Source organism: Dama dama, chromosome 18 (assembly GCF_033118175.1).
Source record: "Dama dama isolate Ldn47 chromosome 18, ASM3311817v1, whole genome shotgun sequence".
In the NCBI taxonomy this organism is placed as follows: Eukaryota; Metazoa; Chordata; class Mammalia; order Artiodactyla; family Cervidae; genus Dama; species Dama dama.
Genome location: NC_083698.1, coordinates 31,662,887 through 31,676,803, shown reverse-complemented (window position 1 = coordinate 31,676,803; position 13,917 = coordinate 31,662,887). Strand labels below are relative to the sequence as shown.

Genomic DNA, 13,917 nt, shown 5'->3' with positions numbered 1-13,917 from the left:
GTGGCTCAGACAGGATTTATCCCTTGGTCGAGAAGACCCCCTAGAGAAGACAATTGCAACCCACTCCAGTATTCCTGCCCTGGAAATCCCATGAACTGAGAAGCCTAGCGGGCTATAGAGTTGCAAAGAGACAAGACCTAGTGACTCCGTCACCACCACATAGCTATAAAGGTCATTCTTTGAACTGATAAAATTTGACTAAGAACTGTAGATTAGACAGGAAGACAATATCAATGCAAGATATCCTTTTTTGATCATTATACTATGGTTGTGTCAGAGAAGGATCTTATCCTTAGGAAAGCAACACAACGCTTCCAAGTTCAAGCAGACGGAGGCAGAGAATAAAACAATTGGAACAAAATGTAAATACTTAGTAAATATGGATAAATGGTTTACAGATGTTTCTTGAACTATCTTTTCAACTTTCTTTAAGTTTAAAATAATAAAATTAATCAGAGAAACCTGAGTAAGCCATAGAAAAACTATTTAATAAATAGAAAACAATCAATATACATAGCAAGCAGTACTACACTGAATTTAGTAATTGGAGGAAAACAAACATACTGAATTCAGTGATTCATGAATTCAAAAAATATTTGCATCTCTAGTTTTGTTAAGCATTATTGGGTTTAAAAAAAATACTTACAAGACATGAACATTTATCTTCATTATAGGAAAAATAAGACTAACCAGCACACAAGATGAATTGTGATAATTACTACAATAAAGGTACAAGTTTACCCAGTATGCAGAAAGAGCATTCCACTCAACTAGGGAGATCCTAGGGTGGCTTCACGGAGGAAGGAGAGATTTGATCTATGGGTAGGATTTCAACATACAGAAGAGAAGTAGGGAACAGAGACAAAGATGTTCCACACAGAGGGGACATCATGGCGAACCTCACTGCGGAGCACAGGTGGGCTGTACTGCACATATTGTGAGGGGAAAACTTGACTTGGTGTAGAGGGTAAGAGAGGGAGCAGCAGGACAAAGCACCGGAGAAAATAAGTGTGAGGAAAACTCACACAGAAGTTTTAGATGCCAGAGGTATCTGAACCTAATTTTACACTCAGGGCAATACCCCAGTGTCCTGGGTTTTAGGAACAATGGGGATGGCTATTTCACACAGAAAGTCAGGCAACAGGCTAATCTAACAGTTCAGGTAAGTGGACATAAAGGTCTGGACCAAGAGAAGGTAGAGAAAGAGAGAGTGGTATTCCTAAATCTTCCTCTGATCATCTCACTTCTAGCCATAAAAAGGCTCAAGGTAACCACCAGCTGTCAAGCAAGCTAATAAGTATGAAGTGTGCTCACAAAGCATTTTATAAGTTTATCTTTAAAAGCAGAATATTAAGTCTCCACCCTAGAATGAAGAAATTTGTAGAGATTCATTAGTTTTTCTGTTTTTCTCCAATAAGCCTAGAAAAGCTTTAAAGAATATCCTTTAAAATTCCAGTGTATAAAACTCTTTTTATAAACACTACCTTTGAAGTCTCATCTCTTTTCAAGTAAACTCTTTTTTTTAATAAAAGAAGAAAAGCCTAAAATCAAAGCATTTCATTTATTCATATCTTTTTTTCTATATTCAGAAATAAAATCGATGCCTGTGGCTATTGCAAACTTCAGAGTAAAATTTACATTTAATATTTCCTACATCACTCCACAGATCATTTTAATTATTATAAACAAATACATTCCTTCCACGTGGGGAGGGGAGCAGGGTGGAATGAAAAGCAAGATTCTTGATACATGCCTCCAACAATAGTTTTGCTAACTATGCAACTGGAAATCTTTGAAATTAGGATTCAAGTAGTGCTAAGCTTATTTTACAGACATAAATGGAGTAAAACAAAGCTGTAATGCAGGGAGTATCTACAACTTCAACCTGTGCTCATATTATTATAGAACTAAAATGACAGGCTAAATAGGAAAAGGCCTAGCACACTCTCACTTTTGTTTGGGAAAAGCTAGGCTTCCCCAATGGCTCAGAGGTTAAAGAATCCACCTGCAATGCAGGAGACACAGATTCGATCCCATGGACAGAGGAACCTGGTGGGCTGTAGTCCAAAGGGTCACAAAGAGTCAGACACAACAGCACAACACAAACAATATACTATTATACATTTCTATTGAAAGCCACCAAGAACTTTTAACTTGAATTCACTGAGAAATTCTCCTGTTTTTAGGAAATTACAGGAGAGATGAATCTTAGTGTAGAAGAGAGGAGCACTTCGTTCTGCTGTCGCCTTTATTATTTCTCTAGGGGATCTTCCTGACCCAGGGATCAAACCTGCATCTCCTGCATTAGCAGGTAGATTCTTTACTGCTGAGCCACTTGCTGCTGCTAAGTCACTTCAGTCGTGTCCGACTCTGTGCAACCCCGTCCCTGGGATTCTCCAGGCAAGAACACTGGAGTGGGTTGCCATTTCCGTCTCCAATGCATAAAAGTGAAAAGTGAAAGTGAAGTCACTCAGTCATGTCTGACTCTTTGCGACCCCATGGACTGCAGCCCACCAGGCTCCTCCATCCATGGGATATTCTAGGCAAGAGTACTGGAGTGGGGTGCCATTGCCTTCTCCGACCGTTGAGCCACTAGGGAAGGCCTATGCCAATATTACGTTGATTTAATTTCTACTGCTTTATAATAAGTCTTGAAATCATGTACTGTAAGTTCTCCAAATTTATTATTTTAAAAACTGATTTAGCTACTCTAGTTTCTTAGTATTTTCATATGAATTTCAGAATCAGACTGGCACTTTCTATTTTAATAAAACCATTTGGGATTTTGATTGAGATTGCACTGACTAGAGACCAGGGTTTCAGGGTATTAACATCTTAAAAGTATTGAGTCTTCTAATCTATGAACATGGTACTTCTCTCCATTTATTTTGTCTTTAATTTCCCTCTGCAAAGTTTTCTGGTTTCCAGTGTAGAGTTTCTTCACTTAAGGATTTCATATTTTTAATGCAATCATGCAAATTATTTTTTATACATTTCATTTTCTAATTGTTTGTTGCTAAATAGAAGGGGGGAAAGTGGAAACCGTGACAAATTTTATTTTCTTGGGTTCCAAAATCACTGCAGATGGTGACTGCAGCCAGGAAATTAAAAGACGTTTGCTCCTTGGAAGAAAAGCAATGACAAACTACAGCATATTAAAAAAGCAGAGATATTGCTTTGCCACAAATGGTCTGTATAGTCAAAGCTATGGTTTTTCCAGTAGTCATGTATGGATATGAGAGTTGGGCCATAAAGTAGGCTGAAAAAATCAAAGAATTGATGCTTTTGAACTGTGGTGCTAGAGAAGACTCTTGGGAGTCCCTTGTACAGCAAGGAGATCCAACCAGTCAATCCTAAAGGAAATCAACCTTAAATATTCACTGGCAAGACTGATGTTGAAGCTGAAGCTCCAATACTTTGGCCACCTGATGCAAAGAGCCGACTCATTGGAAAAGATCCTGGTGCTGGGAAAGACTGAGGGCAGGAGGAGAAGGGGACGAAGAGGATGAGATGGTTGGATGGCATCTCTGACTCAATGGACATGAGTTTGAGCAAACTCCAGGAGATGTGAAGGACAGGGAAGCCTGGCGTGCTGCAGTCCATCGGGTAAAAAAGATTTGGACATGACTGAATGACTGATCAACGACAACAACAATATACAGAAATACAATTGACTTTTTTATGTTAACTTTGTACCCTGTGACTTGGTTAAATTTAAGGATTTTTGAGGCATTTCCTTTTGTGCTTCCTTCCTTTCTTGGATTTTCTATCCAGTCAATCTGGCAGCCCCAAACTCTGATCTCTTAACTCCTCAGCCCAAGACTGTTGCTTTTTGCTTGAATTTTATATGCAATGACAGAGGATTGACAGTGCCCGGGGAGGAAAAACTGGATAAATGTGGCCCTCACTCAGTGTGGTTTCTATCTTTCATGAGATGTAGCAAAAACCCTTACACGTGTTGTATTTATTGTCTATTAAAAACCAAATATTACTATATTTAATATAGACACAATTATGAGAGACATTACATTAAAATTAGGCATTTATAATTTTGCATTGCCCAAGTTCATATGAGTAAAATGTTATTTTTATAATAAAAGCTTCTGAAATTCTAAAATGCTGCCACAAAACAAGTTTGCAAATAAACCATGTGCCTGATGCTATACCAAACAATAAAGGACAGAACATTTCCTGGACTGAATTCACCTCTGTAGACTTGAAAATAGCATCCAGCTTTTTACAATGCATAATATTGCTCAAAACTTTGATAATATTAAATTCTCACTGACTGATAGTAACAAGTTTCAAAAGAATTCATACTTGAAAACAAGGATTGCTGAAATTTATTTCAAACTCTTTTTAGCAGATTCTAATACATTTTTTCCAGGTTCAGTGAGTTCTCAAGATTTCCAGTTAGCTTAACTTCAGCACATAAAAAATATGGTCTCATATTATCCAGCTTTTACTAATTTGGTATCTTGGGAGCTTTCACAGAAGTGCGTGGCAACTACCTATAATGAGAAGTGTGGTTGGTTGGTCAATAGGGAGTTGATCATTGAATAAACACATTATGCCTTACCTTCTCCTCAACAGGACAACATTACAGGTATATTTATAAGAAGGGAGGGAAGACAAGAGAAAAAAATAAGAAATAGGGTCTATATATTGTAAATATCTAGAATATATATAACATCTATACCAACTGCATGTTATATACTATTGAACAGAAATATAAGCAACAAATGCTAGTCACATACATAATTTTAAGTTCCCTAGTGGCCTGATTATAAAAGTAAAAAGCACAACACAAACAAATGGAAAAATATACAGTGCTCATAGATTGGAAGAATTAATATCATTAAAATGGCATACTACCCAAGGTAGTCTACAGATTCAATGCAATCCCTATCAAATTACCAATGGCATTTTTCACAGAACTAAAACAAATTACTTTAAACCTTGTATGGAAACATGAAAGACCACAAATAGCCAAAACAATCTTGAAAAAGAACAAAGCTAGAGGTATCACATTCCCTGATTTCAAACTATACTACAAAGCTGCAGTCATCAAAACAGGATGATACTGGCACAAAAACAGACACATAGATCAATGAAACAGAATAGAGAGTTCAGTAATGAACCCACACATATGGGCAATTCACCTACAACAAAGGAGGTAAGAAATGGAGAAAAGACATCCACTTCAATAAACAGTGTTGGGAAGACTGGACAGCCACATGCAAAAGAATCAAATTGGACTTTCTCATGCCATATACAAAAATAAGTTCAAAATGACTGAAGACTTAAACATAAGACCTGAGAGCATAAAATTTCTAGAAAAAAACATAGGCAGTATGCTCTTTGACATCACTCTTAGCAACATTTTTTGGATATGTCTAATTAGGCAAGGGAAACAAAAGCAAAAATAAACAAACCAGAACCACATCAAACTAAAAAGCTTTTGCAAAGTGAAAAACTAATAACAAAACAAAAAGGCAACCTACTGAATGGGAGAAGATACTTACAAATAATATATCTGCTAAGGAGTTAATATCTAAAATATACCAAAAGTTCATGTCATTCAACATCAAAAAAAGAACTGAATTTAAAAATTGGCAGGGGACCTGAATAGACATTTTTGCAAAGAAGACATACAGATGGCCAACAGACATATTACAGAAACACAAGTCCATGTGCCTGACACACAGTGAGGCCAAACAATATTAAAATGTTAGAATTTGGACAGAGAAAGGTTTATTAAGGGCCATGCAAGAAAATGGGTGGGTCATGCCATAAAACCCCCAAACTCTCCAAAAGTTTTTAGCAAAGCCCTTTTCTCCAAAAAGCGAGGGCCATTGTTAGTTGCTGCAAACTCCTTGATATCAGTCTTTTTTCTTGAGGTCAGGTAATAATGTTCCTTTAAATCTCTACCAAACAAGTGTTATTCTCTGTGCTGTCAAAAAAGCGCAAGGTCCCAAGGCACAACTTTTCCCCTCTGAGGTCCAGGTCCTGACTGAAGGACCTCCGTTGCTGTCTCCCTCAGGGACAGGTCCCCAGACCCTGCCCAGCTGTTACTCGCTGAGGGAGCCAGGTGTCCAGGACCCAACTTGCCTTCAGGCTCCTCAGGCCACCCAAATGAAGACTGCTGCTGCTAGTAAGTCATGGGACAGGGATAGGGGAGAGCTTCTCTGCTGCCTCAAGGCCTGGGCCAAGGCCGGTGGGTGACCCAGGTGAGCTGGAGGGCTCAGAGAGGCCAGGATGTGTCTCTTATCTCACTCTCCACCTGAAGACCACCACTCCGTCAACCATTGGCTGAATGCCTCAGTAACGGTCGCTCCTTGACAGTTGGTAGCTTGTGGGCGGGGCCCACTGCAGCGCCAACCAGTGACTGAGCAGGACCACTAAAGGTCGCTCCTTGACAGTCGGTTGCTTGTGGGAGGGGCCCACTGCAGCGCTGACCAATGACTGAGCGGACCCATAGTCGCGTAACACAGTGCAAAGTAATGGTGCACAGCAGACAGCCTTGTGCTAAGGGCTGCCCTTCACCGCACTCCGTTACAAGGTGAGGTGGAGGGTCCCCAGGAAGAAGGCTGGGATCCGCCTTAACCTTAATCATCTACCGGATGATCACCAGTTGGGTGAACGGGCCCCCTAACAGCCACTCATTGACAGCTGGTTGCTTGTGGGAGGGCCCCACTGCAGCATCAATCAATGGCTGAGCAGGACCACTAGTGGTCCCCCGGTGGTAACGGATGCCTCCTAATGGGGTGCAGGGTAATGGCGCACAGCAACAGCAGCGTGCTAAGGGCTGCACTCAGCCACGTTCTATTACAGACTCACAAAAAAAGATGCTCATATCACTAATTATCAGGGAAATGCAAATCAAAACCACAATGAGATACCACGTCACATCTGTCAGAATGGACATTATCAAGATGACAATAATAAGTTTGGTTGAGAATGTGGGGAAAAAGGAGCCCTCTAACACTGTTGGTGAGAATGTAAAATGGTTCAGCCACTATGTGTAACAGTATAGAGGTTCCTCAAAAAAACTAAAGATAGAACTGCCATACAACCCAGCAATTCCATTCCTGGTATTTATACAAAGAAAATGAAAATACTAATTCAAAAAAATATGTACATGCCTATGTTCATTGCAGCACTATTCACACTACCCAAGATAAGAAAGCCATAAAAAGAAGGTACTCTTGGTATTTGCAACAGCATGAATGGATCTAGACAGTATTACACTAAATGAAACAAATTAGACTGAGAAAGACAAATACCACATGATTTCACTTATATGTGAAATCTTAAAATGAACATTACAAAACAGAAATAAACTCATAAATATGGAGAATAAACAGGTGGATGCCAGAGGAGAGGGAGGTGGGAGGATGAGTGGAATAGGTGAGGAAGAATAAGAGGTACAAACATCCAGTTATAAAGACAAATGAGTTATAAGGATCTTCTTTAAAATGATAAAAAGGTAAAAAGAAACAGTTAAAATTAATTATGATATATTTATCCTATCCTAGTATCATTTAAAGACATAATCACATATAATATTAATGAGAATCTACATTCTTTTGTTTATACTAAGCCATCTAAATCCAGACTGTATTCTACACTGACAGCATGTTTCAGTTTGGACTGCTCACATTTCCAGTAGTCAACAGCAACATGTGGCTAGTGGCTACAGTATTAAAAAGAGCTATACTTTCTACATGAAATCAGTGAGTTTTTATTCAATTATCTCATGCCTCTCTATCCTGAGCTAGGGATCATTTTTTTCATTTAGGATGTGAATAACACTCTGAATACACACTGCACTGCAACAAAAATATGACGGGAGCAAAATCTAATGTAGGCAAGGATGAAAAGAACATTCCAACCGGAATGAACAAAGAATAACAAAAGTCTTATCTGAAATGGATCCACTGGCAGAAGGTAGCATTAAATCTGCAACTGTTCACAGCAGAGCAGAAAATTTACACCGCATGATACTGCTGAACAGACCAAAGAGTGAGGCACTAGACTAAAGGCCAAGAAATTTAATAACTGAAATATCCTCCGGAAAACTGACCACAAAAAAAATGTTAAAGCTGGTCTGAAAAGGAATGAATTCAAGCTCAAAATTATGCAAATATGGTAAAGATGCCATTGAACTGGGCTCAAAGAAGTCCTTGGTCATCTAAGGGCTGGCTTAAACCTTTCCAGAGACTTCAGAAGGCAGTACAAACTTCACACTCTCCCCTCTACTGCAATTCACAGTACCGGCATCTCAAAAGGAAGCTCCAGCCACAGGTCTGCCGCCCCAGTTTTTACATTTGGTGTCCAGATGTAGGGCCCACTGCACAGGGGATGCTCCTTGATGGCCTGGCTCTGAAACTGGCAGGCTTGCATTCTTGGTCCCACAGGACTGTAACAATCAGAGAGGTCTTGGAAGTCTATCAGCCTCAAGGAGCTGTTTAGACTGCTGACACACCCCAACCTTAGTCTGAGAAGCAAGCTCAGGTCTGGAACACATCTAAAGACCAAAAGATACTCTCAGAGAACACAGGCCTGGGAATGCCGTCTTTCTGCTCTCTGTCTACTTTGCCACGGCTCACTGGTACCTCCCTGAAAAGAGTTTATACACTCTTCCAGAGGCCCAGTTTTTGCAGCTGCCCCACAGGGGACCCCCTCTGATCACCCAACCTGGAGACCAGCAGGATTTATGATTGTGGTCCCACAAGACTGGACATATTTGTAAAAGTTGCTGTTTGATGGTCTAGCTTCCAGTCAGCCTGAAACTAGATGCCAACTGAGATCCCTCCGTTTGGACCATTGACAGGACTTGGCACATCCTAACCCACAGGGAGTTATTAACAATAAATCAAGTTGCTTGGAAGATCACAAAGGTTTGTGAGACAAACAGGAGCTAGGGCAAACTTGAACAATAAGTTTCATCTCCTCCACAAGGCCACTCCTCCAAGACTTGGAGAGGCAGTTGTTTGACCTAATAGAAACAAACACACAGAAACAAGCGCAAGAGTCAAGAAATGTTTGGCAAACTTCCTCATCAGCTCTGCTATTACTCTAAGTCACTTAGCTTGTGTTTCTAGACCTGAACATCTAGTCTTTTAAGAAGAAGTTAATGTTCCTATAAGCAGCAATGTATGCAAAAATGACCAAGATTATTATCAGAGCTTTTATACAATCACCAAAAGAAGAAGAAAAAGAAAAAAAAAAAAAAAAGTTCAAAATGTTAACCCAAGCTTGAGTTATCCTCCTCACTAATATGATGGCAAAAAAAAAAAAAAAATTGACATTCTGAATCATTGCATACACCATGGAAAACAATGTTAACAAAAGACTCTGAGTCAGAAGGGAAGTGGCTGTCACAAAGGTAATGTACTGAAGTCCCTCTCTCATTTTCACACTCATATTTATTGAGTTTAACTCATATCTACAAACTATTCTTAATCATTCTATGAGTATGGTTTTCTGCTTCCTCCTAAAATCTCGAGGGTTTCCCTACTTTACAGTAGCATCAGGAAAGGGAAGAAGAGGGTTAATAACTTAAAGCTGCAATACTGAGAAGTACCAGCAGAGATGAAGTGAAGGCAGAGCAGGTGATAAAGAAGATAATGATAATAAACTAGGGGTACTGAGTGGGAATAGAAATGACAGATTCTCAAAGAAATGTTGGATTAACTTCATAAGCATCTTCATAATGATGAGCCTACAACATCAAGATAAGTTGAAATTAAGTCCAATCCTATTTTATGTTTTAAAAGTTCTACCAAAAAAAGTTACAGTAGGTTCTCATTATTTATAGATTCCTCACTTGCAAATTCTACTCACTAAAATTTCTGTAGCCCCCAAATCAAAATTCATGGCACTTTGGCCATCATTCACAGATATGGACAAGATGGCAACAATTTGAATCATCCAATACACATCTTCCCAGCTGAGGTCAAAAAAGATGATGTTCCACCCTCCTGTTTCAGCTGTCATACTGTAACTAAGTGTTCTTCTCAGAGTATATGTTGTGCCAAGTTTTTGTGATTTGGGCTTTATATGAGCTCAGATGGTAAAGAATCTACCTATAATGCAGGAGACCCAGGTTTGACCCCTGGGTTGGGACAATCCCCTGGAGGAAGAAATGGCAACCCACTCTAGGATTCTTGCCTGGAGAATTCCATGGACAGAGGAGCCTGATAGTGGTCCATGGGGTCTCAAAGACTGAGACACGACTGAACGACTAACACACATAAACACACACAAGCAATTTTATGGGCCCCAACCACCACGCTGAAAGTACTGGCCAGTGTTCCTAGAAAGTTGTGATGTGCTTTATGGAGAAAGGCTTCAGGAATGAGTTATAGTGTTATTAGCCATGAAGTCAATACTAATGAGTTAAGGATATATATTAAACAAAATGTCTTTAAGCGGAAACATCCATAAAACAAAGTAGGGTGGAGAGAGGACAAGTGTAGACTGCAGGAGTAGCTGGACAGCTTCACATGACCACCATGGCATGTGCCCTCCCCTGAGCCATGCAACCTCCAGGCATATGTGCTTCACAGTGTGGCAGTGGCTGCCACAGCTGAGATGAAAGCTCAGCGGTCAGACACAGAGGGGGCTCAGACCCGAAGCAGGCAGAGCAGGACAGGGGCAGCCACTACTGGTGCTTACACAGGCAGCACATCAGAAGCACTACCAATCTCTGTCCGTGGCCAGACCACCACCGCCTGCACCCCAACCAAGCTGAGTGCCTGCATCAATCCTTCTTGTCCTGCTGCTGCCCTCTGGGTCAAAACAAATTGTAGAGAACAGAACTGACATCAAGCATTTTTTCCCAAACACAATAAGAAACTGGTAATCAAATATAAGAAAAGTGGGAAACTAAATAATGAACTACTAAAAAAACCAGTGGGTCAGTGAAAAAATCAAAGAGGAAATCGAAAATATCTCAAGACAACTGTAAATGGAAACACAACTTTCCAAAATCTATGCAATGAAACAAAAGCAGCTCTAAGAATGAAAATAAAATAGAAGCCTTCCTCAAGAAACAAGAAAAATCTTGAATAAATAACCTAACCTACCATCTAACAGAATTATAAAAAGAATAAAGCCCAAAGTCAGCAGAAAGAAGGAAACAATAAAGATCAGATGGGAAATAAATGAAATAGAGACCAAAAAAAAAAAAAAGATCAATGAAACCAGAGCTGGATCTTTGAAAAGATAAAATTGATAAAAACTTTAGTCAGCTGATCAAGAAGAGAGAAGACCCAAATAAACAAAATGAAAAAGGAAAAGAAAAAATAAGAACTGATAACAAACAGATACAAAAAATCATAAAAAAAATTCAACAATTACATGCCAACAAATTGAACAGCCTAGGGGAAATGAACAAATTCCTAGAAATACACAATCTTTCAACACTGAACCAGGAAGAAATAGACAACCTGAAAAGACCAGTCATTAGTAGTGAAATTGAACTTGTACTTAACCAAAAAAAAAAATTTTCCAGCAAACAAAAGTGCACAGTCAGACAACATCACAGGGGAATTCCACCAAACATATAAAGAAGAGCTAACACCTATCCTTCTCAAACTATTCCAAAAACTTAAAAGAGGATGTAATACTTTCAAATTTATTCTGTGAGGCCAACATTACTGTGATACCAAAGACAGACAAAGACACTAAAAAAAAAAAAGGAATTACAGGACAATTATCTCTGGTAAACATAAATGTAAAAATGTAAAAGTCCTCAACAAAATATTAGCAAATCAAATTCAACAATATAAAAAGGAATCATATACCACGATCAAGCAGAATTTATTCCAGGGATACAGGGTGGTTCAGTATTCACACATTAATCAGTATGACACACCATATTGACAAAGGCAAGGATAAAAACTCACATGATCGGCCACTGCCGTATTTCCTGGGGCGCCCTTGCCTAGGTGGTTTGTAAGTGCTGGTGGTGGACGAATCGCTTTGTGATAGAGGCAGAAACTTGGTGGGCTGGGATGAACCGCGCTCCTGGTGGAGGCAGGGGAACCAAGCAGGTGCCATGGCCAGTACAGTGGTAGCAGTTGGACTGACCATTGCAGCTGCAGGATTTGCAGGTCGTTATGCTTTGCAAGCCATGAAGCATATGGAGCCTCAAGTAAAACAAGTTTTTCAAAGTCTACCGAAATCTGCCTTCAGTGGTGGCTATTACAGAGGTGGGTTTGAACCCAAAATGACGAAACGGGAAGCAGCATTAATACTAGGTGTAAGCCCTACTGCCAATAAAGCCAAAATAAGAGATGCTCATCGACGAATTATGCTTTTAAATCACCCAGACAAGGGAGGATCTCCTTATATAGCAGCCAAAATCAATGAAGCTAAAGATTTACTAGAAGGTCAAGCTAAAAAATGAAGTAAATGTATGATGACTTTAAGTTCTTATTCACTTATGCATACCAGCTTTTTATAATAAAATGCCTCAAACCTACAAATTTTAGAAGTTATTTAGTACAAGCTAAATCAAAGCCTTGGTATAAATCTGTTTAAATTGGAGGATTTTAAATCAGATTATAGATTATTTGTAGGTTATTTTATGGCTAAATGCATACCATTTAAGTGTTGTTCACTACTCATTTGACAAATAATTTGGTACCTATTTCAAGACAACAGTCTCTGCCCTAAAGGAATCCCCAATCTAATGGGAGACTGATAATTAAAATGTGATAAATATGATGGTATTAGCACAGGTTGTTTTAGTAGGGACTCATCTCATTGGGAGGGACGGCTGTTCAAGGTACAGAGGACTCCCTAGTCACTTAGAACCCTGAATTTTAAAGTGAGTTTAGCCATAATGTTAACCTAAGAAATTGATGTATGTATTTACCTCTTTGTCAGTGATAAATCTGAATTGTTTCAGATTTCATACATTAAAAACTGTAATAGTATGATAAAGAAAAAAACAAAACAAAAAAAAAAAAAAAAAACTCACATGATCATTTCAACAAACGCCGATAAAGCAGATGACAAAATTCAAAACCCATTCATGATCAAAATTCATCAAAGTTAATAAAGATAGAACAATTATCAACATAATAAAGGTCATTAACGCAGATAAAGCAGATGACAAAATTCAAAACCCATTCATGATCAAAACTCATCAAAGTTAATAAAGATAGAACAATTATCAACATAATAAAGGTCATTTATGACAAATCCACCCTAACATCATATTCAACAGTGAAAAGATGAAAACCTTTCCTATTAAATCAGGAACAAGACAAGGATGCACTTTTGTCACTTCTATTTAATACATTATTGGAAGTCCTTGTCACAGCAATCAGACAAGAAAAAGAAAAGGTACCCAAATTTTTTCCCAAAGAGAAAAGTGTCACTATTCACAGATGAATTGATGCTTTATATAGAAAACCCTGAAGTCTTCACCCCAAAACTATTATTGATAAATTAATTCAGTAAAGTTATAGGATACAAAATTAATATACAGAAATCTGTTGCTTTTCTATATACTAATAATGAACTATCAAAAAGAGAAAGCAAGAAAACCATTCTTTTTAAAATTACATTTAAAAAGAATAAAAAAAACCTTGGAATCAACTTCCCAAGGAAATGAAAGATGTATATTCTGAAAACTATGAACCACTGATGAAAGAATTTGAAAATAGAATATACCCCATATTCTTTAAATGTAAGAACTGATAATATTAAAATATCCATACTAATCAAATCAATATACAGATTTAAAGCAATCCCTATCAAAATATCCATGACATTTCTCACAGATTAAGACAAATAATCCCAAGATTTATAGAACCACAAAAGTTTCTGAATTGCCAAAGTCATCTTGAGAAAAAAGATGGAGGTATCATGCTCCCTGACTTTATACTGCGAATCCAT

At 38.5% G+C, this 13,917-nt stretch overlaps 2 protein-coding genes across 2 annotated transcripts in view; one reads left to right on the top strand and one right to left on the bottom strand.

The window, feature by feature from the left end:
* The window catches only part of ELAPOR2 (endosome-lysosome associated apoptosis and autophagy regulator family member 2), a 220,722-nt gene that overhangs the window by 171,266 nt on the left and 35,539 nt on the right, over positions 1-13,917 (bottom strand). The gene's annotated exons all lie outside the window — the stretch shown is intronic.
* LOC133072784 (mitochondrial import inner membrane translocase subunit TIM14) lies at positions 11,929-12,497 on the top strand. Its single transcript, XM_061166328.1, has one exon. It carries the CDS (start codon positions 12,068-12,070, stop codon positions 12,416-12,418), a length of 351 nt encoding a protein of 116 aa, XP_061022311.1. The 5' UTR covers positions 11,929-12,067; the 3' UTR covers positions 12,419-12,497.